Below are 23,670 nucleotides of genomic sequence, written 5' to 3'. Positions count from 1 at the left end.
CACATCAATGTCCGACAAACTGTTTCTTGTAGGACTAAAATAATTTTCGAGCAATAGGTTTTACTGCACCTCAGTAAGGACCACAACATTCATCAGCAGAACACCATGATGAGGGATACACTCCACTGGACACTATGGCCCTTATTTAGAGTTTGGTGGAGGGGGTTACTCTGTTGCAAACATGACAGATATCCCGTCTGCTGTTTTACAATTTTATTATAGCCTATGGTGGACGGGATACCCATCACGTTTGTGACAGAGTAACCCCTCTGCCAAACTCTAAATCAGGCCCTATGTTTTGTCTCAGTTTCGCTTCTTTCTCCTCTCTTATTCCAAGACTTGTTTTTTCTGAGATCGTATATATGGTAGTAGTCAGACGCAGCTCCTCCGCTGGGTCGGAGGAGCGTCGCCCCCAATCCCCCACCAGCAGCAACCACTGCAAATGCTTTAAAAAGGAAAGGATAATAAACTCTGTAATTAACTCTGTTTATTATCCTTTCCCTGTGAAAGGGACAGGGCGTTGGGGGTGACGAGCAGAGGGGAGTGCACTATGCACACCCCTAAGAGTGCATGTGTGTTTGGCCGGCTGTTTCGGGCCGGTCAAACACACATGCGCACAGGGCTCTCTCCAGCCCAGTGAGCCTGCACAGGCTCCCAGGCTGCCTGGAAACACCCTGGCTGGGTGCTCCCAACCAATCCTGACGCTGCTCAGAGCAGCGTCAGGATAGGCGGCAGGGCAGGCTGGGATCATGTGCCTGCAACAGCGATGGGAGAGGAGCGGCACGGGAGCAAAGCAGGTAAGTGATTTAAAACATTTTTTTTTATTCATTTTCTCCCATGCCCCTCAACCCCCCAAACCCACCCGCACCCCCTGCCTGCCGAGACAAAGCCCTTCGATTCACTCTTGGTAGTAGTTAACATATTGTCGAAGAATTGTCATAAAAAAAGCTTTGAGCGTTTTTGCATGCTTAAGTGCCAAAGCAGTTCTGAAAAGCCTTGGCTGTAGGGCCTTCCAGCATTAAGTCCAAAATAGCATATGTGTGTTAAAACTGTATTATTCATTTGCCCCAGCCACAAAATCCAACATTTCCTTCACGCTGAGTGACCATGCAGAGAAGCAAATCTTTTTTCTTACTAAAGTATACTGTGTGTTAGATTTTCATTTCACTATTCATTTAACTTTCAAACAGGTTAGGCTCCATTTTTCCTTAAGTGGGACTCGAGCAGCTCTAATGTGGACAAGACATCTAAGAAAGCTAAATACTGAAAAGCAGTATACTCACTCGTTAGCACTGTGATGGACTTGGCTGGCCGTGGGATCATGTTGGGGCTCCCAACCATCAGAGTGATTATGTAATAAAGGCCATGGTAGCTGGCATTGAAGGTGATGGGGGCAGGTAATGTGCTATTAAATTCCTCAAATTGGAAGAAGTAGTTCTGGGATTCTCCAGTAATCTTCACAATGTACACAGAGGAGGCGCTGACCACATCAGATGGCTCCAGGGAGATTAAGATGGAGTTATCCTCTCTGACGGCAACACGAAATGGAGCTGCATTCTGTAAGGGTATAGTAGAAATTAATAAAGAATTGACACAACAAAAAATGAATATCAGACCAAATATTTGGAATTTGACAGGGACAAGCGATCTACTTGACAGATAGGTTTATTTGGGAAACTTGAGTTCCAATGTAGAGGTATAATATTTTCGGTGCATTAGCATTATAACATATGCTACATCTTTTTGAAAAAACAAATAACATTTAAAATGCCAAATCAGCTCTTCATTGTCAACTAGAATTTGTTGAACTTAGGCAAATTTATTGAGAGGCCTAGAGCAAGAAAGCCACCAATGAATGGTTCAAATTCCAACATTTTGAAGCAGCTACAATATAAATGTTTGTCTGAAAGTATTACTATTAAAGAAAAATGTGGTTATATATTCAGACTATTCAACAATTAAATGAAAGTTTGGACATTTCTGTTTGAAACGAAATGTTAATACTTCACATATAACAAGATTAAAACTATGGCCCATATTTATAGTTTTTTAGCACTGCATTTGCGTAATTTGTTGCTGCAAAAGCAGTGAAAACTTGAAAAATACAATTGTATTTTGTATGGTTGCGCCGTTTTTGCGTGAAAACGCGGGCAAATGCGGCGCTAAAAAAGTTTAAATATGGGCCTATATTCGTATAAATAAGGCATTCTCCATTCATTAGAATGAGATCTATCAGTTCGGTTATCATGGCTAACAAACAGCATTTCATGGAGCAATGAGCAGTATTTGTATGCTTCTATATTGTTATTGAGCACTTGTTCTCTATGTCAAAATGGAACACCCTACAGAGTCCTGAGTACTCCTTTCCACTGCCTTACCTTGTTGTTTAATCTTTCTGGCACTTAGGATTATGGAAAGGTTGGGCCTGGTTTAGGGTTGTCATCCATGGTGCTCTTTGCGCTACCAGTGAAATGGTCTGGCTCTACTAACTGGACCCAAACCTATATGCCCAAGTCTCTTCCTAACCTTGTCGTTTAGATCAGGGATGTACCTGCTCTGTGTTCTCATGGTAGACACAGGGCCGCCTTTAGGGCACGACTGGTGCGGCCACACTGGGCGCTCACCTGGAGAGGGGGTGCTGACCGAAGAGTGGGCCCTGTGATTAGCAATTACTTACAGTTTGAAAACCCCTGCTGCAAAGTTCCTTTTGCATCCAGATTTCAGGCAGCAATGAAAATGTCAAGATATATTTTGTGACTAATGTTCCTGCTAGAGAGAGGGATTGGCATTTTGTCTAGTGGCTGTTTTGACTCGCCATAAAGTAGCACAGTGTTTTAAAATGCTTGCTACAATGAACGCGTACTGTGCAGATCTCAGATGTGTATTCTATGTGGATTGTGGAAATGTCTTTAAAGAGCTGTGTGCAAACTACATAAAATAGGTTAGGACTTTATGGCCCGTATTTATACTTTTTGACGCTAAACTGCGCTAACGCAGTTTAGCGTCAAAAAATTTTGCGCCGGCTAACGCCATTCTGAAGCACCATGTGGGTGCCGTATTTATTGAATGGCGTTAGCCGGCGCAAGCAGACCGGCGCTGCCTGGTGTGCGTGGAAAAAAACCACGTACACCAGGCAGCTCCGGCGTAGGGAAAAATGGCGTTAGGGCGTCTTAAAAATGGCGCAAGTCAGGTTGACGCTAAAAAATCGTCTTAACCTGATTTGCGCCATTTTAAACGATGCCCAGACGCCATTTACATGACTCCTGTCTTAGTAAAGACAGGAGTCATGCCCCCTTGCCCAATGGCCATGCCCAGGGGACTTCTGTCCCCTGGGCATGGTCATTGGGCATTGTGGCATGTAGGGGGGCACAAATCAGGCCCCCCTATGCCAAAAAAAAAGTAAAAAAAAAAAAAAAAATTATACTTACCTGAACTTACCTGAATGTCCCTGGGGTGGGTCCCTCCATCCTTGGGTGTCCTGCTGGGGTGGGCAAGGGTGGCAGGGGGGGTCCCTGGGGGCATGGGAGGGCAGCTGTGGGCTCATTTTGAGCCCACAGGTCCCTTAACGCCTACCCTGACCCAGGCGTTAAAAAGTGGCGCAAATGCGGGGTTTTTTGACCCGACCACTCCCGGGCGTGATTTTTGCCCGGGAGTATAAATACGACGCATTTGCGTTGCCGTCATTTTTTTTAGACGGGAACGCCTTCCTTGCATCTCATTAACGCAAGGAAGGCGTTCACGCAAAAAAATGACGCTATTTGCCCATACTTTGGCGCTAGACGCGTCTAACGCCAAAGTATAAATATGGCGTTAGTTTTGCGCCGAATTTGCGTCGAAAAAAACGACGCTAATTCGGCGCAAACGGAGTATAAATATGGCCCTATGGCCCGTATTTATACTTTTTGACGCTAAACTGCGCTAACGCAGTTTAGCGTCAAAAAATTTTGCGCCGGCTAACGCCATTCTGAAGCGCCATGCGGGCGCCGTATTTATTGAATGGCGTTAGCCGGCGCAAGCAGACCGGCGCCGCCTGGTGTGCGTGGAAAAAAAACACGTACACCAGGCAGCGCCGGCGTAGGGAAAAATGGCGTTAGGGCGTCTTAAAAATGGCGCAAGTCAGGTTGACGCTAAAAAATCGTCTTAACCCGATTTGCGCCATTTTAAACGACGCCCAGACGCCATTTACATGACTCCTGTCTTAATAAAGACAGGAGTCATGCCCCCTTGCCCAATGGCCATGCCCAGGGGACTTCTGTCCCCTGGGCATGGTCATTGGGCATTGTGGCATGTAGGGGGGCACAAATCAGGCCCCCCTATGCCAAAAAAAAAAATAAATAAAAAAAAAAAAAATTATACTTACCTGAACTTACCTGAATGTCCCTGGGGTGGGTTCCTCCATCCTTGGGTGTCCTCCTGGGGTGGGCAAGGGTGGCGGGGGGGTCCCTGGGGGCATCAGAGGGCAGCTGTGGGCTCATTTTGAGCCCACAGGTCACTTAACGCCTACCCTGACCCAGGCGTTAAAAAGTGGCGCAAATGCGGGTTTTTTTTGACCCGACCACTCCCGGGCGTGATTTTTGCCCGGGAGTATAAATACGACGCATTTGCGTCGCCGTCATTTTTTTAGACGGGAACGCCTTCCTTGCATCTCATTAACGCAAGGAAGGCGTTCACGCAAAAAAATGACGCTATTTGCCCATACTTTGGCGCTAGACGCGTCTAACGCCAAAGTATAAATATGGCGTTAGTTTTGCACCGAATTTGCGTAGAAAAAAACGACGCTAATTCGGCGCAAACGGAGTATAAATATGCCCCTATGTTTTTTCCCCATTCTTTCATTATCTATTCCTAATGTTGCTAAAAAGGATTTATTTGGGTAGATATACTTTCTTATTAGTAAAGCCAACTTTTACCAGAGCTTTAAAACAAATGAAATGTATGTGATAAAAGGCCTATGGAGAGATGAGGGGCACTTTGGCCCGTATTTATACTTTTTGACGCTAAACTGCGCTAACGCAGTTTAGCGTCAAAACATTTTGCGCCGGCTAACGCCATTCTGAAGCGCCATGCGGGCGCCGTATTTATTGAATGGCGTTAGCCGGCGCAAGCAGACCGGCGCTGCCTGGTGTGCGTGGAAAAAAACCACGTACACCAGGCAGCGCCGGCGTAGGGAAAAATGGCGTTAGGGCGTCTTAAAAATGGCGCAAGTCAGGTTGACGCTAAAAAATCGTCTTAACCCGATTTGCGCCATTTTAAACGACGCCCAGACACCATTTACATGACTCCTGTCTTAGTAAAGACAGGAGTCATGCCCCCTTGCCCAATGGCCATGCCCAGGGGACTTCTGTCCCCTGGGCATGGTCATTGGGCATTGTGGCATGTAGGGGGGCACAAATCAGGCCCCCCTATGCCAAAAAAAAAAAAAAAAAAAAACATGTATACTTACCTGAACTTACCTGAATGTCCCTGGGGTGGGTCTCTCCATCCTTGGGTGTCCTCCTGGGGTGGGCAAGGGTGGCAGGGGGGGTTCCTGGGGGCATGGGAGGGCAGCTGTGGGCTCATTTTGAGCCCACAGGTCCCTTAACGCCTACCCTGACCCAGGCGTTAAAAAGTGGCGCAAATGCGGGGTTTTTTGACCCGACCACTCCCGGGTGTGATTTTTGCCCGGGAGTATAAATACGACGCATTTGCGTCGCCGTCATTTTTTTAGACGGGAACGCCTTCCTTGCATCTCATTAACGCAAGGAAGGCGTTCACGCAAAAAAATGACGCTATTTTCCCATACTTTGGCGCTAGACGCGTCTAACGCCAAAGTATAAATATGGCGTTAGTTTTGCGCCGAATTTGCGTCGAAAAAAACAACGCTAATTTGGCGCAAACGGAGTATAAATATGCCCCTTTGTGCCCAGTGGTAGTGAGGTGATCAGAGGAGGAGGCTGGGTGGGGGAAAGGGGGAAGGATTGCCCTACCAGGTGCCAACAGCGCCAAAGCTGGCCCTGGGTAGACCCAGCCTTTTAGTACCTTTAGGTACCTTTTTCCATATGAGCAATTTCCTTCCTGCACACGAGAAGCAGAGAACGTGTACTTGCTGCAGAGCTGCTTTCTTCACTGATGCTGATCTTCGCTGTTTATCATTGAGTGCATAGGGCGATCTACGCTCCATAGAAGTAAAGTCTACTGGAAATACTCTGCTGTAGAAAGACAGTTTCAACTTCAATCCACACCAGGTAGCCTCAGATAGCTTGTCATTCAGCCACACTGACTGACCAATACATTAACATTAAACATTTTTGTGTAGCAGACATCATGTTATAATCAACAAACACGGATTGATTCAGTAACCAATCGGAATAAAGCATTCTGGTACAGTAAGTTCTTTCTTTTCACATTACCATTTTAAAGTGGACAGAATTAAGATGAAATAAGGTGTAAAATAATTGGGACCAAAGACAGACGGGGCATAGACTCGCTTTAAAAGCTTAGTGATTGATCATGTAACATGCACCTCTATAAAAAAATGAAGTGATGACGCCAGAGTCCTGTATTAAACATGACCCCACTTTAAAAAGGTAAATGACATTTTAATGCTTCTCTTGATCGCTGCCTCACACCTTTTAGGGATTTTTATTTTTTCACGCGCGCATTAATAGCTCCTTATTTAAAATGATTTAACTGATGTGTTTTGAGATCCTTAAAAATCTCAGTACATTTTAAATGTGCCCTGTCAAAATGTATTAACGCTTAATATTTGGAGAAGATGCCTACTGCTAAGTGTATTGGTCATTAACAGAGTAGAGTAGTGCATCTTGATGAGAAGGCCAGAGAAGTACTTTTAGCGGTTACTGATAACTTCTTGTGATAAAATTCTGTTTATATCCATGCATCAATTTAAAACAGAAGGGTGGCCCGAGGCACGCGTGGAGCCATTGACAACCTATCTAATAGGCTTATACAATTGTGATAGACACATTTATTTCAACTGGAAATGTACCAGTTTATAGTTAAATTGCCAAATACTAAATTACAGTAGAGAAAAATGTTTATGGTTATTTGGATTAATAAAGGTGCTTGTGTTTTATGAATACATTCTTAATGCACTTTCTGCAAAGAGGGTGTCCATACATGCCTTACCATAAATAGCCATACTAATTTACCCTTTGTTTAAACTGTCTTGAAATAAAAGTGTTTCTAGGAAGCTTTAGTCGCTAGCTCTATATGAAGAGAACTGGTCAGACATTAGATAGAGGTAGAACATGCCCCCACATGTCATTTATGTCAGCCCACTCAAACAAATGCTTATTTAATGCCTGTAGGAAGGACATCTGGCAGAGAGCCCAGTAAGGGGTTGTTCTCGTGTAACCCATACTTTTCCTATCCATGTATATTATTTGAATCATATGGAAATCATATAGAGTGTCAAATGATGTTGTGTGGCATATAGAGTGTCAAATGATCATATAGAGTGTCAAATGATGTTGTGTGGCATATAGAGTGTCAAATGATCATATAGAGTGTCAAATGATGTTGTGTGGCATACTAACGTAGCAGAATTTGAGGGATACATGCATTACCAAATGTGTTTCAATAAATAGATAAACATGGTCAACGAAAGGCACATTGTAAGTCTGTGTTTTTTCGGTAATTGCCAATTAATTGTTACTTTGTCTTCATGATTTAAATCGAAGTCACCACCAGAAGCAACTACCACTCTGCTGGATTTTTGTATTACTTGTTTAGATCAAATATCCTTTCAAAGAGCTTGAATAAATCCTGGAAAATATATTACAATGAAGTGGTGATGTGATTCACAGTCAGTTAAGATGATGTGTACATTACATTTGGAAAGATTACTTCTGTAGTCCTACACAATGGCACCAGCAACACTGCACAGTATTTCTGCTCGCACATTAGCAGTAACATGCTCATGTTGTAAGTAGCCTCGCAACTAGTTGTCAGGTTTAAGCAGCGCAGCAGGTAAGTCAGGGTTGTGTTTAGGACCTACTTCCTCGCAGTTCTAAAGTGTTTTGTATCCATGGTGCTACTAGATTTGAGGTAGTTGGGTTTATACATACTATTTCTTGCCTACACTTAACAAATTAATTTAGAAAAACAGTCCCAGAATTAACTATTTGTAGCACACAGTACTATAAGTGAGACAAACCTTTTTGTGGGCATTTTACAAAGAAATTTCCATGTTTTGTTTGTATTTTAATTTCCAAAGTTCGTATCGAACTGCTTTTCATCAGTTTCCTTGGACGCACTCAGCGTCCTCATCCTTTGTCATGCATATTGGCACTTTTTTAATTCAAATCTATCTTTTTTTGACAGTGGAATCTGAAAAAGTGAACACGGATTCTGAACTGAGCAACATCAGCAGGTACTTTAGTGTTTTCAGTGATCACTCAATCAGTGGAACAGTCCATACAGCTAATTCACTGAGACAGTAATTCAGTGGGTGATTACTTGGTTTACAGAGGCATTGTGCCTGTGCATATAGTAGAGGTGGAATAGGCAAACATAAGGAAGGAGTAGCAGAGTACAGCCTTGTACTAGCCTCCTCTTCTCTGAAGAAATGAAGCCACATCAAGGCACATATCAAAAGGCAGACTAAAATGGTAAGTGGGAAATGAGAGGTTTGTTGTCAGACCTGTCCCTGTGTAGGTGTGTCAGCCCCACCTTGGACTATAGGAATTTGGTGACAACGACTTTGTGCACTTCTGGGTCATCAGTGCCTCTGCAGCAGTCCTTGTTTTCAGCAGGCCTATCCTCCAACACATCGGACCATACCAGAATCACCCAGGTAGAATGAATAGGGCAGGTTCTCAGTTCACAAAGGAGTCTACTATATCTGCTCCTTCAGACGCGGCAGCTGAAGGTATTTTCACCATTCCTGGGGGTGTAGCCATTACCTTTCTAAGAGAGATAGTCGAAAAGTATGTTGCTTTTCTCTTCACCGTGTGCAGCTCTTAGAAGTAAAACTTGAGCATGGTGTAAGCAAAATGAGTCAAATTATCCCCACTGCAGTGGAGTTTGAGTTGCAACCGACAGTCCACTCCCATTAAAATGTGTCCATAGATGTTTGAGGGAAGCCAATCATGCCAAAGAGTATTTTCCTTTCAAGTGTGTCACACCTCCATGGCAATTGACTGCAAGGGAGCTTTCGCCCTCTGGTGATCTTTGGCAAGCCACGTGCTGTGACTGGCGCCTTGTCTTCCCAGAACAAGACACAGGATGCAGGAAACAGGCAGGTAGCCAATATATTATTTTAGCTGTGCATTCCCAGCCATGCTTCCGCTAGTCATTGTTCAGGCCACGGTCTGACACAAGGTGGCAGGCTTGGTTCAGGCCCATTCAGTGCTTAAGGTTCTTCCTTCACCTAGTCACAGGATTTGAGTTAAATCCAGTCAGGTGTACTTGACATTACACAGCATTAGAGCAAGTGAGCAGCATTTAGGGTGAAGGGACAAGCAGGGAGAAGGGGAGACAGCAGGGCACTGACTAGCACTACATATATATATATATATATATATATATATATATATATGTATATATATGTATATTCACTGAAAAAAACAAAGGCTACAGGGACGTTATAGTTAAGAAATACAATTAAAAAAAATTCCCTTACATAAAATGAAAAGTTACAGGGACATTATAGTTAAGTTCTGAATTTATTCCTAGAAAACCATAGAAATTCTGCAGTTATAGTTAGAGTTCTTTCAAGTAACTATAATTCATGCCCTAGGGCAACTATAAGTCGCGCCCGCCATGCACAGTCTTTTTCTTTAATAATGTGAGTTCTAATGTTTCATTTATATTTGTAATGACGTTATAGAAGTTGTCATGAGCGCTGAAATATCTGGGGTAATTAGCAGTGCATGGCGAGGGGGTGAGTTATAGTTACGTATGAAGACCCCACCCACTGGCCTAATTATTTTTTGGGGGAAGAGGGCCACGTTGCCCCCCTCCGTAGACCGATCTTGACCCGTGGACCCCATACCCTGGGGCCCGGCCTAATTATTATGAATTATTTTGTTGGGAGGTGTGCCGCATGACCCTCATGACCCTTTCCCTAGGGCCGATCTCTGCCCCAGGGACCCCATGCCCCGGGGCATGGCCATGTGACCTTGGTGCCCCCCAAGGGAACCCAGACTCAATGATGGGGACCGTGGGGGAGCCTGAAGGTCTTACTGTCCCAGCTAGTCCCCCAGCTCCTGTGGGAATCAGCATTGCTGTCACAGACAGTGAGCCTCTGTGAGAGCAATGATTCCTCTGTCTGCCTTCCTGCATCTCCATGGGCAGGTAGCTGTAACTTGGCAGCAGCTTCAAAGCTGCCATCACGCCACAGCAAACAGCTAAGTCCTGGGGGTGGGCACAGCAGGACATAGCAGGAGACAGCCCTGGGGGTGGTGGTCCCCAGAGACATCATTGGCTCCTTGAGGGTGGCTACGTGGCTCCCCTCCAACATACATAGCCCTAGGTAGGTGGTGGTCTCCGGGGCTGCAGAGGGTCCAAAACAGACCCCCAAACTCTTTTTTTCCCCAAATCTGCCCCAGGGAGGTGGTGATCCCTGGTGATGCAGTGGGCCCACACGGACCCTGCACCAAATTTACTTAATACCCCAGGGAGGTGGTGGTCTCCGGGGCTTCAGGGGGTCTAAGATGGACCCTCTATTACTTTTTAAATTTTCTCCAGGGAGGTGGTGGTCCCCAGGGCTGTGCGGGGCGTGCACCCCGCACCAAATTTACTTAATGCCTCTGGGAGGTGTTGGTCCCTGGGATTGCGGGGGGTCTAAGATGGACCCTCTATTACTTTTTAAATTTGCCCCAGGGAGGTGGTGGTCCACGGGGCTGCAGGTGGGGCTGGGTGGGCCCACACACACATTGAAATAAATGCTCCAGGGAGGTGGTGGTCCCCAAGGGTACGGGGGTCCAAAATGGACCCCCAATCTCTTTTTTAAAATATGCCCAGGGCAGGTGGTGGTCTCCGGGGCTGCGAGGGGCCTAGGTGGCCCCCTGCACACAATCAAATAAATGCCCTGGGGAGGTGGTGGTCCCTGGGGCTACGGGGGGGGGGGGTCCAAAATGGGCCCCCAATCTCTTTTTTAAAATATTCCCATGAGAGGTTGTGGTCCCTGGGGCTATGGGGGGCAGACAGCCCCCTGCATTTAAACTGAAATAAGCCATGGGTAGGTGGTGGTCCCCAGGTCTGCGGGTTGGCCAGGTGCCCCCGCACTTCAATAAGCATTGCCCCCAGAACTTGGCCCACACAGGTGCTTGAAAAAGACTACGCTGGGGCGGGGTCTCTGTGGGAACGCAGCACCAGAGCTAAGGGGTCAGGGTGTCCGTATCCTGGCCGATTTGTTTTTATATACATTTTTGTAAATATGTAATATGTGAGGTCAGAAGCAGTGCGTTATGGGAGCGCCAGTTATAGTTAGCTCAAGTAACTATTACTGCTGAAGTTCTATGGTTTTTTACAAGTAAATTCAGAACCTAATTATAACGTCAATGTAACCTTTGTTTTTCTCAGTGAATATATATATATATATATATATATATGTTTAATGTAGTGTGCCAAGACTTTGCCCAGTCATGATATACTACATGGGTTTGACCAGGGAGAGCCAAGAGGTAGTCTTTCCACTTAGGTGCATTTATAAAGGAATGTACACCACTTTGATAATTAGTTGCCACAGTTCATTAGTAGTGTTATGGCCTGGACATAGGGCACTTGCCTGGTCTGCTTTCCACATACTTTTTTCATCCAACTGAATCGTACACCCTCTTAGTAAACAACATACTAAAATAATGTTGTGCACTTGTAACAAATCTTGGCACTGCTGTCCTGCACCACAAAACATATGTGGGCAGACTGAATTCTGAAATTAGCAGATTTCGACATGGGCACTGTGGCAGGGACTTCTGATCGTACCCACTCTTTTAAGGAAAACATGGTGAAATACACCTTACAGTCATCATGGTTCACTGGTTAAAAATGTGAACTTTAAACTACTTTGCAAGTGTAAGCGTTTTCAAACTAGTAGATGCAAATCATGTGATTGTACAGTTGTATGAGTTTTGACGCCAAGTGTAAAGGTGGCCACTCATTTTGCATTTCAGGGCTCCAAAGGAAGCGTCATTTCTAAGAACTGGTATATGTGGATGTTTTCACACTGCATACACTCCAGAAAGGTTTCAAGTAGTTGCACCACATTTGTAGAGTTTCATTATAAGCTTTGGCTAGGGATTTTGCAGACAAACAGTGATATTCAATGGCTGGGTCTACATCCAACCAGGCCCCGATTTCAAGATAGAACGTCTTGTGTTTAGGATGGGAAAGTGTGGGTGATTCCAATTTGTTCCATTAATGGGGTCTCATAGAGCCAGGATTTTGCTTCTATGTGACCTTTATTCTTCTCTAATTCACCAAATTAAAACAAGGATTGAGTCCTATGCAGAAGTGTTCAGTGGTCTCCCCTTAGCATCTTCTTAATATCCAGTTTCAGTCACTAATTTGCGGCATTTGCCAACAGAGCTGGAGAATCCCCTTTTTGAGCAGAGCAGCATCAGAACAGCTGATGTATGCAACTGATGGTGAACACTTATCTTTTAGATCTGGCCTAAACACAGCTTTAGTTGTCTTGCCAGCCTTGTGTTTTCCAAAACATATCAGATAGAACATATGTACATCCAAATATAGGGACTTCCAGTCCAGTCAACGCTCTTTTTCTATTGGTTTGTTGACATTGCACTCAAATTATACTCCCTCCCACTCCAGCAGAAGCTATGGATTACCAGACCAGCCTGCTCAAGCCACTGGATGTTTTCATTTTGAGTGCTTATGTTTTTCCGTTGTACACGTACACATACACAATCAATGTTCCCCCCCAAAAAGTAATTGTTGGACACTTGCAATTCCCAATGACTGATAGTTCTTATGTATAGCAGAGTTATATCAACTATTTTAGTAACCCTCAAGATATTTATTGCAAATTAAAATGTTCATTTCACACTATAAACCTGCTTTTGTATACTTATTTATCCTACTAAAAAAATAGAACAAGTAATTAGAAGTAGCAAGACTGTATATGCAGATTTTTAGGTTGAAACCACATCCCTCACAGGTTTTTGACTGGCTTTTCAACCACTTGGATCTGACTTGAGAAATCCCAACAGTAACTACTTGTGGAACTGCATCTCCCCTAGTAGAGTGTTGTAAGCACTGCCAGTATGCAGACAACACTCCTGTCTACTGAAAGACAACACTTACATCAGCAGAAAGATAAACAGCAAACTAAGATACCTAAATGTACTTGCACTAACTACAGAAAAGAGTCCCTTTAAATTGTAGGGTCTGATCACAAACTTTGAAAGAAAGCTAGAAATGTATTGAAATGTATACTTTTAACATATTATTAGTAACCACCTTTAGCAAATAATTAATCCTATGGAAAACCAGTACACATTATTAAACCAGCAAAAGTATGTATGCACATTTATATACTAAAGACATGCTTCTTCAGTTGTGTGCAGGTCATTTGAGGCCGTTGCTTATGTTTGTAGAAAAAATAATTTCCCATTCATTCAAGTATGGACAAATGCCCCCTTTAGCTATAATGTAAAAAAACTAGATGGGTCTTGGACTCAAATTAATGTGGAGAGATACAACTAAAATATTTTTATAATCTGAGTTTTCCAATTCTTCCTTTCAATGATACAAGTGCACTAGCCATACAAAGGACATCTTGGTGCAGCTGTGATCTAAGGGCTGGATTATTTGAGCACCCCCTATGGAAGGCTATACAAAAATACATTTATTGATAGCTCAAATATTTGAATTCTATCTATTCCAAGGTCAGAAGAGATGGCATCACCTGCCACATGCCAAAGCACCTGTTCATTGACCACCAGTTACGATTAGGATCAATTTTAGAATAAACAATCTTGGGTTTTAAGAGCCAATGTAATCAAGTATCTGATTGTACCAGTAAACAAACTATTTTCTGTGCTAATATGAGCCCTGCCAGTAGAAGCAGACTAGACAAAAAATATAACAAAAGGTAGGATGCATTTCTTTGCAGATGCAGCAATAATATGATATATCCTGTTTTTACTATGCAGATTTCTCAATCATTCCTTTCACTACACTGAGAAAACATTAATTTGTGTGACAAAAGAACCACATAAAACTACCACCTGTTGTCCTGACTGACATAGTGTTTCATGTAAGTGTATAGAATCAATCAACCATCCACATATTAGTCCACTTACTTCTTCAGCTGACTTCACACTAGCTTTACATTGTAAAATAAACATCCATGTTCTAGTTAAGAGAGCAGTCTAAGTACATGAGTAAGCAACATGAAGTTATATATAAGAATGAGCTTGTTTATTGAAGTAGGTGAAGGTGACAGGATGAAAATAAAAAAGCTACTGATAGTGAGGACTCTGGGCTAAAGCATGATCATTCAAGTGTCAATGATGAAGGCCAAAGTAGAGTATAATGAGCAAAATTCCATTTTGATGATTCCATGTAGTAACAAGTATAAAGTAAACTGGAGAAACAGAAGAAAAAAAATATGAAATTCATGCTTCAATTATTGAAATGTATTTTTATAAAAAGCATCACATACCTCGGAAAACTCTAGTTATTCGATTAGACTGCTGGTAGATATCCCAACATGTATGTCAGTTGAGACTTTGGTAGTTAACTGTTTGTAATCTGGTGGCCCGAACATGAAACGTTCTTAATTGGCACTATTTCATGTCGTTGGTGGTAAGTTGAGGCTGTGCAGGGTGCACACACATTTTAACACCGTATTATTAAAGTCAGTTTCTGCAAGTGCTAATATGTGACAAGAAGTTTTGTCCATATTTGTTGCGTGGAACTTTGTTGTTGTGGTGATGAGTTCTTATGTTTTTGCACTGCTGTGTTCATTATTTATTATTGCAATGTAATGTTGTTTTGTTGTACTGTTGTTATGATTATTATGTTGTGCCCTGTTATACTTTCATTGTGTTATGTTGCTTTGTTTATGTTATTGTCCTATGTTCTGCTCTTTAGTTTAGGTATGTCGACAAATGCTGCTACGTTTACACCATAAAGAAGCACATGCCTTTGATGTTCTTGTTCCAGGAAACCACTGACCATGTTCTAAGGTGGTAAAATAGCTCTGCTTTAGCTCTTCAACTTTTTAAGGCACCAAACTGCTAAAACTGTAGCAGAGAACTGTGTTAAATTAGCACTTTCACTGCTCACCTTATATGATACAGCCCTACGTTTCTAGAAAATAACATTTTGCAGTGTCTTTTAGCATACTAAAATTATTACACACCTTTTCATTTATCCATAATATTGGATTTTATGGCAAGATGGGAGGGCATCATTATGCATCATCTCTTTTATCCACCGCTCTGAGCAGCACTTTAAAGAACAATGGAATTAGAACCTTGAATAACACAAAGCAAGTACACCTCTGCCACCCCATATAAACCCTTCATCCTCAATCTTCTTCTTCTTTTGTTTGCTGCTTTGAACAGACAAGTGGCTTTTATTTTACTTGTTGTTTTTTCAAGGAATTATGTTTTCTGTGTTACGTTGTATAGGAAATTCTCCAAAATCTATAGGTTTGCTAATTAACTGATGTGAGTAGTTTTAGTTATAAATAACAAATATAGCAAATACACATTTTTTAACCATTATTAGGATATTTATTCTAACTATACTTTTCAAGGGTTCATCTTTAAATCTTAACAAAAACATTTGAGATCAATTCAATTTAGTAATATTTCAAGTAACATGTTTTAAAAATATCTTGAAGTCAGATCTTTTTGTTCATCGGTCATTTAGATGTCACAAAGAGCGCGTGTCAGGAAAGAGAGTGTGGAGGGGTGAAGCTGCCAATACTGTCTTGAAGTAGGGCATTGCATCACTATGTTACATGAGGATGCCTTTTTTTTCTTAGGTGGTGGGCCCAGCTGATTGCACTCAGAAACCTCTGTCAATTGACAGTTCTTCTCGTGTCTGCTTTGCCCATATGGAGTTTAGGTTTGATTTGAGAGTACAAAATGTATTATTAACACAACGTTTGAGGAAGTTATGATATTAGAGCCTGTATTAGGTGCAGTTGAGAAACTTAAATTAGTTAATCTTTTATATGTTTTGAACCACATTATAGCAAAACTCTAGGATAAAATATAAGCCCCTATGATTTGCTGATGTTTCAGAAGATTTTTTTTGTGTGATTTTTCTTATTTTTCCTACAAAAGGGTTTGAAGGAGAGAGCAGTAGCAAAGCATCTTATACAAAGATAGATGTTATTAAAAGGTTAATTAGTAATACTGCATATGATGAGGTCAAGACCCGCTTAGGAAACAAAAGAAAAGGTACTCTAGATGAAGTTGAGGAGTTTTGGCCCCTCTCATAGTGTGAAGAAAATTTTAATAGGATCCCAGGCTGAAAACATTATATTGAACATGAGGTTTCATGTGCTAGAGAATGTGGAGTTATAAGCAGCTCACATTAAAAGGGTGCCCTAATTCATACACACAGAAGTCGGTCAGGAAATTCCTGCACAGCATGGGCTATCTCAGCGGTCACTGATACAAGATGACATGGAATAGGAACATGCGTATGTACTGGACTTGAATACAGATGAGTTGTCAGGAAATGAATGTGACAAACGTAATGACTTAAAACCCCAAGCTCCTAGAATGGTGAAAGATTTTTTAAGTCACAAACTGTTAGACATTCCTGGTAGTTCAGGCTGGTAGACTTTGTAACATGTTGCAGAATATATAAATATTTGAGTTAGGAGGCTGGCTGGAAAGAGAAGAGAAATGTTTGATTATGGCAGAGTGATTCATGTCCTGTTATTGGTAAAAAATAGCCTGTGATACCTAAATTGGCTCCAGAGTTGATAACATTCATATTCAAGCTTGGTAGGGACCCAATAAAGGGGTTGGAATATTTCCCCAAACAGTGAAAAGAAAAACTATTGTACCTACTTGGTAATCCAATTGGTAGAGGAGGCATATACAAAACGTAAGGAGGTAGATTTAAACTTACTATGTGTTTAATGTAAAGGAGCAATATGCTTCTTGGGTAAGGCAAATACAGGTATTTTTGCAGCAAGGCATAAGACAGTTTTATTTACGGTCATCCTTAATATGGGAGATCTGGCCAAAAAGAAGCCTAGCAAGGATGCACAACGACTTTTATTTGATGAAAGAATGGTAAACTCCATAGGAAAATACATGGCTGCCTTTAGAGATGTTGATGAGAAGAGGTGCTGGGGATGAATTAAATGGAGGAGCTGGAAGAAGAGGGCAACCATATTGTCAAGGAAGAGGGTCAGACAGAAGAAATAAAGGCCCATTGTTTTCCCCCCAGAGAGGCAGAGGTGGAAGAACTAGACTGTCAAGGGTCTGAGGCCAGTATTCACATTCAGGACAAGGTGAGTATTATGTGGAATATCAAGAAAGTATAGGTGATCAATTGGTGCTAGAAGTTGTGACAGGTTATGTTACAGAATTCAGTTCTCCTCCTTTACAGTCAAGGGAGCCAAGGAAGTTTGTTCTTCAAGAGCAGCTGAAGAGAATTATAAACACTGAACACCGATGTTGGAGAACAATGCCATAGTAAACTAAAGGATAGAAAAAAGGGTTTTATAAGCACACCTTTTGGGTACAAAAGGGCAAAGGTTTGCTACATGTAATAAAGTGAAGGAAGTTGACTGATTTTGTTGTTTACAGACATTTCATGGTGAACGGTGGGGATTTTGCAAGAGATTTATACAAGAAAACGATTGGATGGTAAAATTAGGTCTCAGAGATGTTTCAAAGTCCCCATCGCTCGGGAGAGTTGATCATTTCTACAGCTGAGATCGAAAGGATGGTTCTACCTGGTAGGATACCTGCAAGAGCATGAAGCATGAATGATAATTTATTTGGATGACATTATGATAATGAATCAGGAGGTATCTTTGCTGGAGTCCTATTTAATTTTGGTATGGTCCCTCGTGGATAATGTAGAATTCATTGTGCTTCTGAAGAAAATCATTTTTAATTCTCTGTCTCTTGTATTGATCCATCTTCAGCTGATTCAGTTATCAGAGAAAAAAGCAAACAATCATAAAACAGGAGGCGAATCATTCATTTAAAAAAAGACGAGGCACGTTTTTTTAGGGAGCTGGCTCTTGTGATTGGCCTGTAATCCTTCTCAGTCCAAGTGGTGTTTCCAGGAATGTTGCACTGCAGGGTTGTACAGTGTCTGCAGGATTCAGGTTTATCATGGAGACTCTGCCATGAGGACAAAACAGTTCTTTCAAAGGAAGCAAGGGAGACTCAGAAGCATGGAATGGTCATGCGATTTTTGGAACAGGTCTAGATTTTGTTTTAGAATTGGATATAAGTAATGCAGGTTGGGGTGCAATATTGCTGTAACAGGAAAAAGACAGCACATGGGGAAGAGGGAAAAAAGGAAACATATCAATTTTGTGGAAATGGCAGCAGGATACTTTACACTCTGCTGTTTGAAGAGGCAGGTTCAAGGCTGTTCAGTATTGTTGGGAACAGAAAACAGAACTGCTGTGACTCATAAAGAAACTAGGAGGAAGCAGGTCACAGAAATTGTGAATAAAAAAGCTGAAAAAGAGATTTGGCACTTTTGTCTCGAACACAAGATAAGTTCAAGAACACAATACTTGCCAGGGAAGGAGAATGGAGTGGCAATTTGGAATTCATGTCATTTCATGCATTACATCAATTGGAGATTGAAAAGGGAGATTTTTCAGAGAATACAGGAGTTTTGGGGGATCACTTGAGGCAGTTTTGTTTCCCATTTGCCTTTTCAGGTGGAAAGATACATCTGTTGACCTCTAGACTAAGGGCCACAAGAATTGTATGCATTCAGTCAGAATTGGAATTTTTGAAAGGCTATGCTTTTCCTCTTTTCACAGTGATACAGAGAGTGTTTTTACACATGGGAAAGCAGAAATGCCAAAAAGATATAGGGGGTTAATACAACTTTGGAGGAGGTGTTAATCCGTCCCAAATGAGACGGATATACCACCAGCCGTATTCCGAGTTCCATAGGGTATAATGGACTTGTAATACGGCTGGTGGTATATCCGTCACTTTACCGTCACTTTTGGGACGGATTAACACCTCCTCCAAAGTTGTAATAACCCCCATAGTGTCTTCATTTTGGGCAACTCAGGCATGGTTTCCTTCAGTTCTGGAATTGGCAATGGAAATTAATTTTCTGATTGTGTCCTGAAAGGGTTTGTTAGTGGGGATAGAAAGAGAGGAACATGCAATAACAGGGCCAAGAGTGCTCAACCAGAAGGATTTTAGGGATTCAGTAAGTTTTAAGGATTTTTCAGGAAAGGTTTCAGGGCTTTTCAATTAATCATGTGGCCCACAGACAAGGAAAAGATACAGAGGTGCCTACAATGTCTGATAATATTGCTGTTTGGCTAGGGATTTGGATCACATGAAGGCTGATGAGGTAATGGTAGTAATTTTTTGGGAGAGCTGTTTGGGAAATATATGAGTTATGGAACATTAAATTGGTATAGGTACGCTATAAGGACAAGACACTCTATTTTGGAGGGTATATATGTAAGAGGGAGTCCATTCATTTGCAGGGTTATAAAGGGAATTAACTTTAGAAGACTTCTGCGGGCTGGGTAAGAGAGTCTATAAGATGCTGATTTATTTTTTTATTTGACAAATGGCCGGTAAACATGTTCATGGCTCGCAGGTATTCAACATGGAAGCTAGCTAGGTTACTTTGTCTGACATCAGTCGAAAGGGTCTCCTTTGTACAGGCACTGGAGATCAGTAATAGATCTTACCAGCCAAATATTGTGTTCTTTGAGATTTGGAAAAGAACCAAGACCATGTCTAAATCATTTTTTATTCTAAATTGATGAAGATCCAAAGAAGTATGTAGTGAGATGTATTAAAAAGACCAAAGTTCACGTGAACAAAGGTGCAGGTATAGATGAATTGTCGATGTCATATGTGAAACCATATAGTCCAGTTTCTGTGGCCACAATTGCAAAATGCATTAAAACATTAATGCAGGAGACTGGAGAGCATCTATCTGTATAAAGCTCATTCTGTGAAGGGTGCTATGCCTCCGATATATACAGTGCAGTGGTTGTTTGGAGGAAATTACAAAGATGGCAGATTGGGTGAAAGGAGGGGCTTATAATAAATTTTATTTTAAGCCTGTAGAGCATATATTAATTAGGTTTTACCTTGAAACACTTTGAACATGCAAAATTCAGGACTTCCATCTTGCCATGCAATACTGATTCCTAACCCTACGCTGTTTAGAGAATTGTTATTTTATTAAAGACTAGGAAGATAGCAATATCTCTCTGAGTCTTCCATATCATTTAGTTGGGAACGTTTTGCTTGGTTGAGAGATTTATTTGGGATTGTAGTTGCAAATGTTTCTATGCTTTGCAAATGTGTGGACTAATGAGAGAAGGGAAGGAAATTCATAAACTTTAGAATGCCTGATAAATTAGGTTATTTGCACTGAAATAATAAAAAAATGTAGGTTTTTCATGGTAATTTTTATTTTGCAGGGAGTCAATGAAAAATCATTTGGAGTCTAAAGTATGGAATCAGCTAGTTGAAGGATTACATATTTTCTTATTCATCGGCAGAACCAAATGAGGAAGAAGATTGAGCACAGATGTCTTATATAGGGGATGCTGAGTTATATATACTGTATGTGTTCATTCGAAGGTCTAACCCTATGATTCTTTAAAGTGCTGCTCAGAGTGCTGAATAAAAAGGTTGGTGCATCTGCTAGCCTGATAGCCTGCTAGTCTTTAATAGATTCATTATTCCCATACACCCTAGCTTTATGAAGCAGCATTGTCAGCAGTGTGTTCCATTCTTAGCTGCAGAAACTCTACTTTAGTATTGATTAAAGGGTTTTCTCATTTGTAGCTATTAGGCTTATGCCTGGCTACGGTTTGATGATCCGCGCTACCCACACACTTTCCCTGAAACAGAGGAAAATTGAGTTTTTATTAATAGCGGTCTGCTGCGTTAAATACACTACAGTCCCTTTAAATCAGAAATGAAGTTCAAAATGTTTATCTTGGGCACCGGTACACATCTCATTACTTATGGTCATCCACCCCTGGGATTTAATTTACTGGTGTGACAGCTGGAACAACTGCTGCATGCCTGCTGGACATTTGGCAGCGCTGATGCATACTGCGTCAAGTTATTAATTTCCTTTTGCTTTCTAGGTTATCATCATATGCCTGCTGTGCAAAAGCAGTTTGAGAGCCGCTAATGAGAAAAGGTGAATTTCAAATAGTGATGCCTATTCGTAGTGGGGCATTTCCACACTCTAATGCTATGCTAATGAAATTGATTTAAACTGTTTAGAAGCCTATTTTGAAAATACACTTTGTTAAGCCCTTATTGTAAGTGTCCAGCAAAAGCTGTTGCACTAGAAGTCCATTTTGTAAAGACAGTTCACAATGGAAAGCTAATCGTGAATAATCATTCAAAGTTTTCCCCCCTTCAACATAGTAAAATCTAAGATATGGTAATATGTGTCTTTTTCTGCTCCAAGGTTGTAGGAAGACTGTTATCTTAAATTGTTAAAGAATTTGATCAGAAAAAATATAACCACCTTTTCCTAACAGCAAATCTTTCCTGTTGACTACACGTATAATGGAATGTGCATCTTTTGGTTGTAAAAGCAGCAGCATTTATTGAAGTCTTTATTGGAAGTAAGTAACACAGCACAATACTAACACAACAACCAAAAACAGTACACAAAAGAACAGCGCACAATACATCAAAACAGCACCAGTACAACACAAAGTAACATAACCCATTCACAGCACAACCATGGTACAATATATTAATAAGAAAAACAGCCCGACCACATGACCCAACATTGTGACACAGCAGCACACAAAACATCATAACACAAGAACAAGAACATCAGAACAAGAGAACACAAAAAGCTAAACAATAACACAACATAAAACACAGAAAAACACCCTTAAATATAACGGCGCAATACAATACAACATACTCTACAAAACAATGCAACAATGTAAAGCAGAGCATCACATCAGAGTGATAAGACAACACAATAGAATACAAGATACCACCACAACAGTTCATACTACAATACCGATATGAACACAAAATGGGACACAATATTAACATACAATACTATTCTTATTACTACGACCTTCTTTACAACTACCACAAGAACAATGCAACAACACTATATATGGCTACAATGCTTCCGAAAATACCACACCATAATACAACTGAAACACCACACAACACAACAAAAACACAACCATGAAACAACACCAGGGCAAAATATGAGCAACAAAGCAGCGCAGCGCAGCGCAACAACAGCACAACATAAAACATTACACAATATCTATTATGTTGGTTTGTTCTTGAATTGCCTCTGTGCAGGAATATATTGTGGTGTTCTGGTATGTTGCTCAGTTGTGTTAATTGTTGTTTTGGCAGTTCACTACAATGTTGTGGTTTTTTTTGGCATTTTATTTGCACAATCTGTTGTGTTGTGTCTTTGTTGCTCTGCTTTGATTTTGTTGCTGTTTTATTTTGTTATATGAGTTGTTATTGTAGAACTATGCTAATACAGTGTGGTGTTAGCTGTGCAGATGCAGTTCCCCAGATACCCAGTCCTTCACCTTAGGTAACTACGAACATTCTCGGAACTATTGCTTTTTATTTTATGATTCAACACCAAAGACACTTACTAATGACAATTATGAAAGTTTTTCATAAAGCCATTTCTCTCTTTGGAAAGACACTCCTTCTGTATGCAAAGGTTAAAGTGAATGTTACAACTGAAAGGACGACAAAAATGATAATTTAATTTTTGCTTTAAGGCTTCAGTTTAACTTTCTGTGAACAACTGAAGTGCTAGTCAAGTACTGTATTTTCTAGAACAGATATTCTACATTATAACATTCCTATTCTTTTGAAACATAATTTTAACAATCTAAAATGCTGGCCTATTTTTGAATTAAAACTGCATTGCATTTACTGTGCATGATGCCCACACCAAGGTCGATATGATAAGACTGAGCTGCATCAATTGCCATGAATAACACAATGGCCGTAAACTCCGTCTGTTCGTAGTTCCAAGGTTTCAAGCAAAAAAGGCAAAACAAAACCGGAATCCTCATATCATTTCCTATTTAATTCTTTAAGCAGTTTTAGCAAACTGCCTTATACAGTTATGCTAATTTAGTAATCTCGTTTGTGGAAATTAGCTCTCACTTTTTACCTGTTGCCAAATGAATTAGGCCTTCATTTGGGAAAGGAGGACCCTGGACACGACTTGAGTTTCTGCAGTGCATATTTTATAACTGTACCATTTCCATTAACAAGCATGCCATCATTAACATGACATTGTAAACAGCCAGATATATGAGTTAGCCCTTGCATTTTTGCTAGAAGGCTGAAAGAGTTTCATCATGCAGAATTTTAACCAACACTGGCAAGGCCAATAAGTCTGGCTTATGAATGAAAAGCCTTCTACATAATAAATATGCTTTCTACATAATTAATGTTTTTAGGCACTCAGTAAGACATCATAAATATACTCAGTCAGTTTTCTTTGCACTCA

General features: G+C 41.2%; 1 protein-coding gene across 4 annotated transcripts in view; it reads right to left on the bottom strand.

The window, feature by feature from the left end:
- PTPRO (protein tyrosine phosphatase receptor type O) overlaps positions 1-23,670 on the bottom strand; it is an 814,046-nt gene that overhangs the window by 506,007 nt on the left and 284,369 nt on the right. For all 4 annotated transcript variants that reach the window (XM_069228459.1, XM_069228458.1, XM_069228461.1 and 1 more), the window contains exon 2: positions 1,284-1,557. In XM_069228459.1, the coding sequence (XP_069084560.1) occupies positions 1,284-1,557 (274 nt within the window). The remainder of the gene's footprint in view (positions 1-1,283; positions 1,558-23,670) is intronic.

This window comes from Pleurodeles waltl, chromosome 4_1, assembly GCF_031143425.1.
Source record: "Pleurodeles waltl isolate 20211129_DDA chromosome 4_1, aPleWal1.hap1.20221129, whole genome shotgun sequence".
NCBI classification, from domain to species: domain Eukaryota; kingdom Metazoa; phylum Chordata; class Amphibia; order Caudata; family Salamandridae; genus Pleurodeles; species Pleurodeles waltl.
Note: the sequence above shows the minus strand (reverse complement) of the source record. Positions and strands in the feature narration are given on the sequence as shown.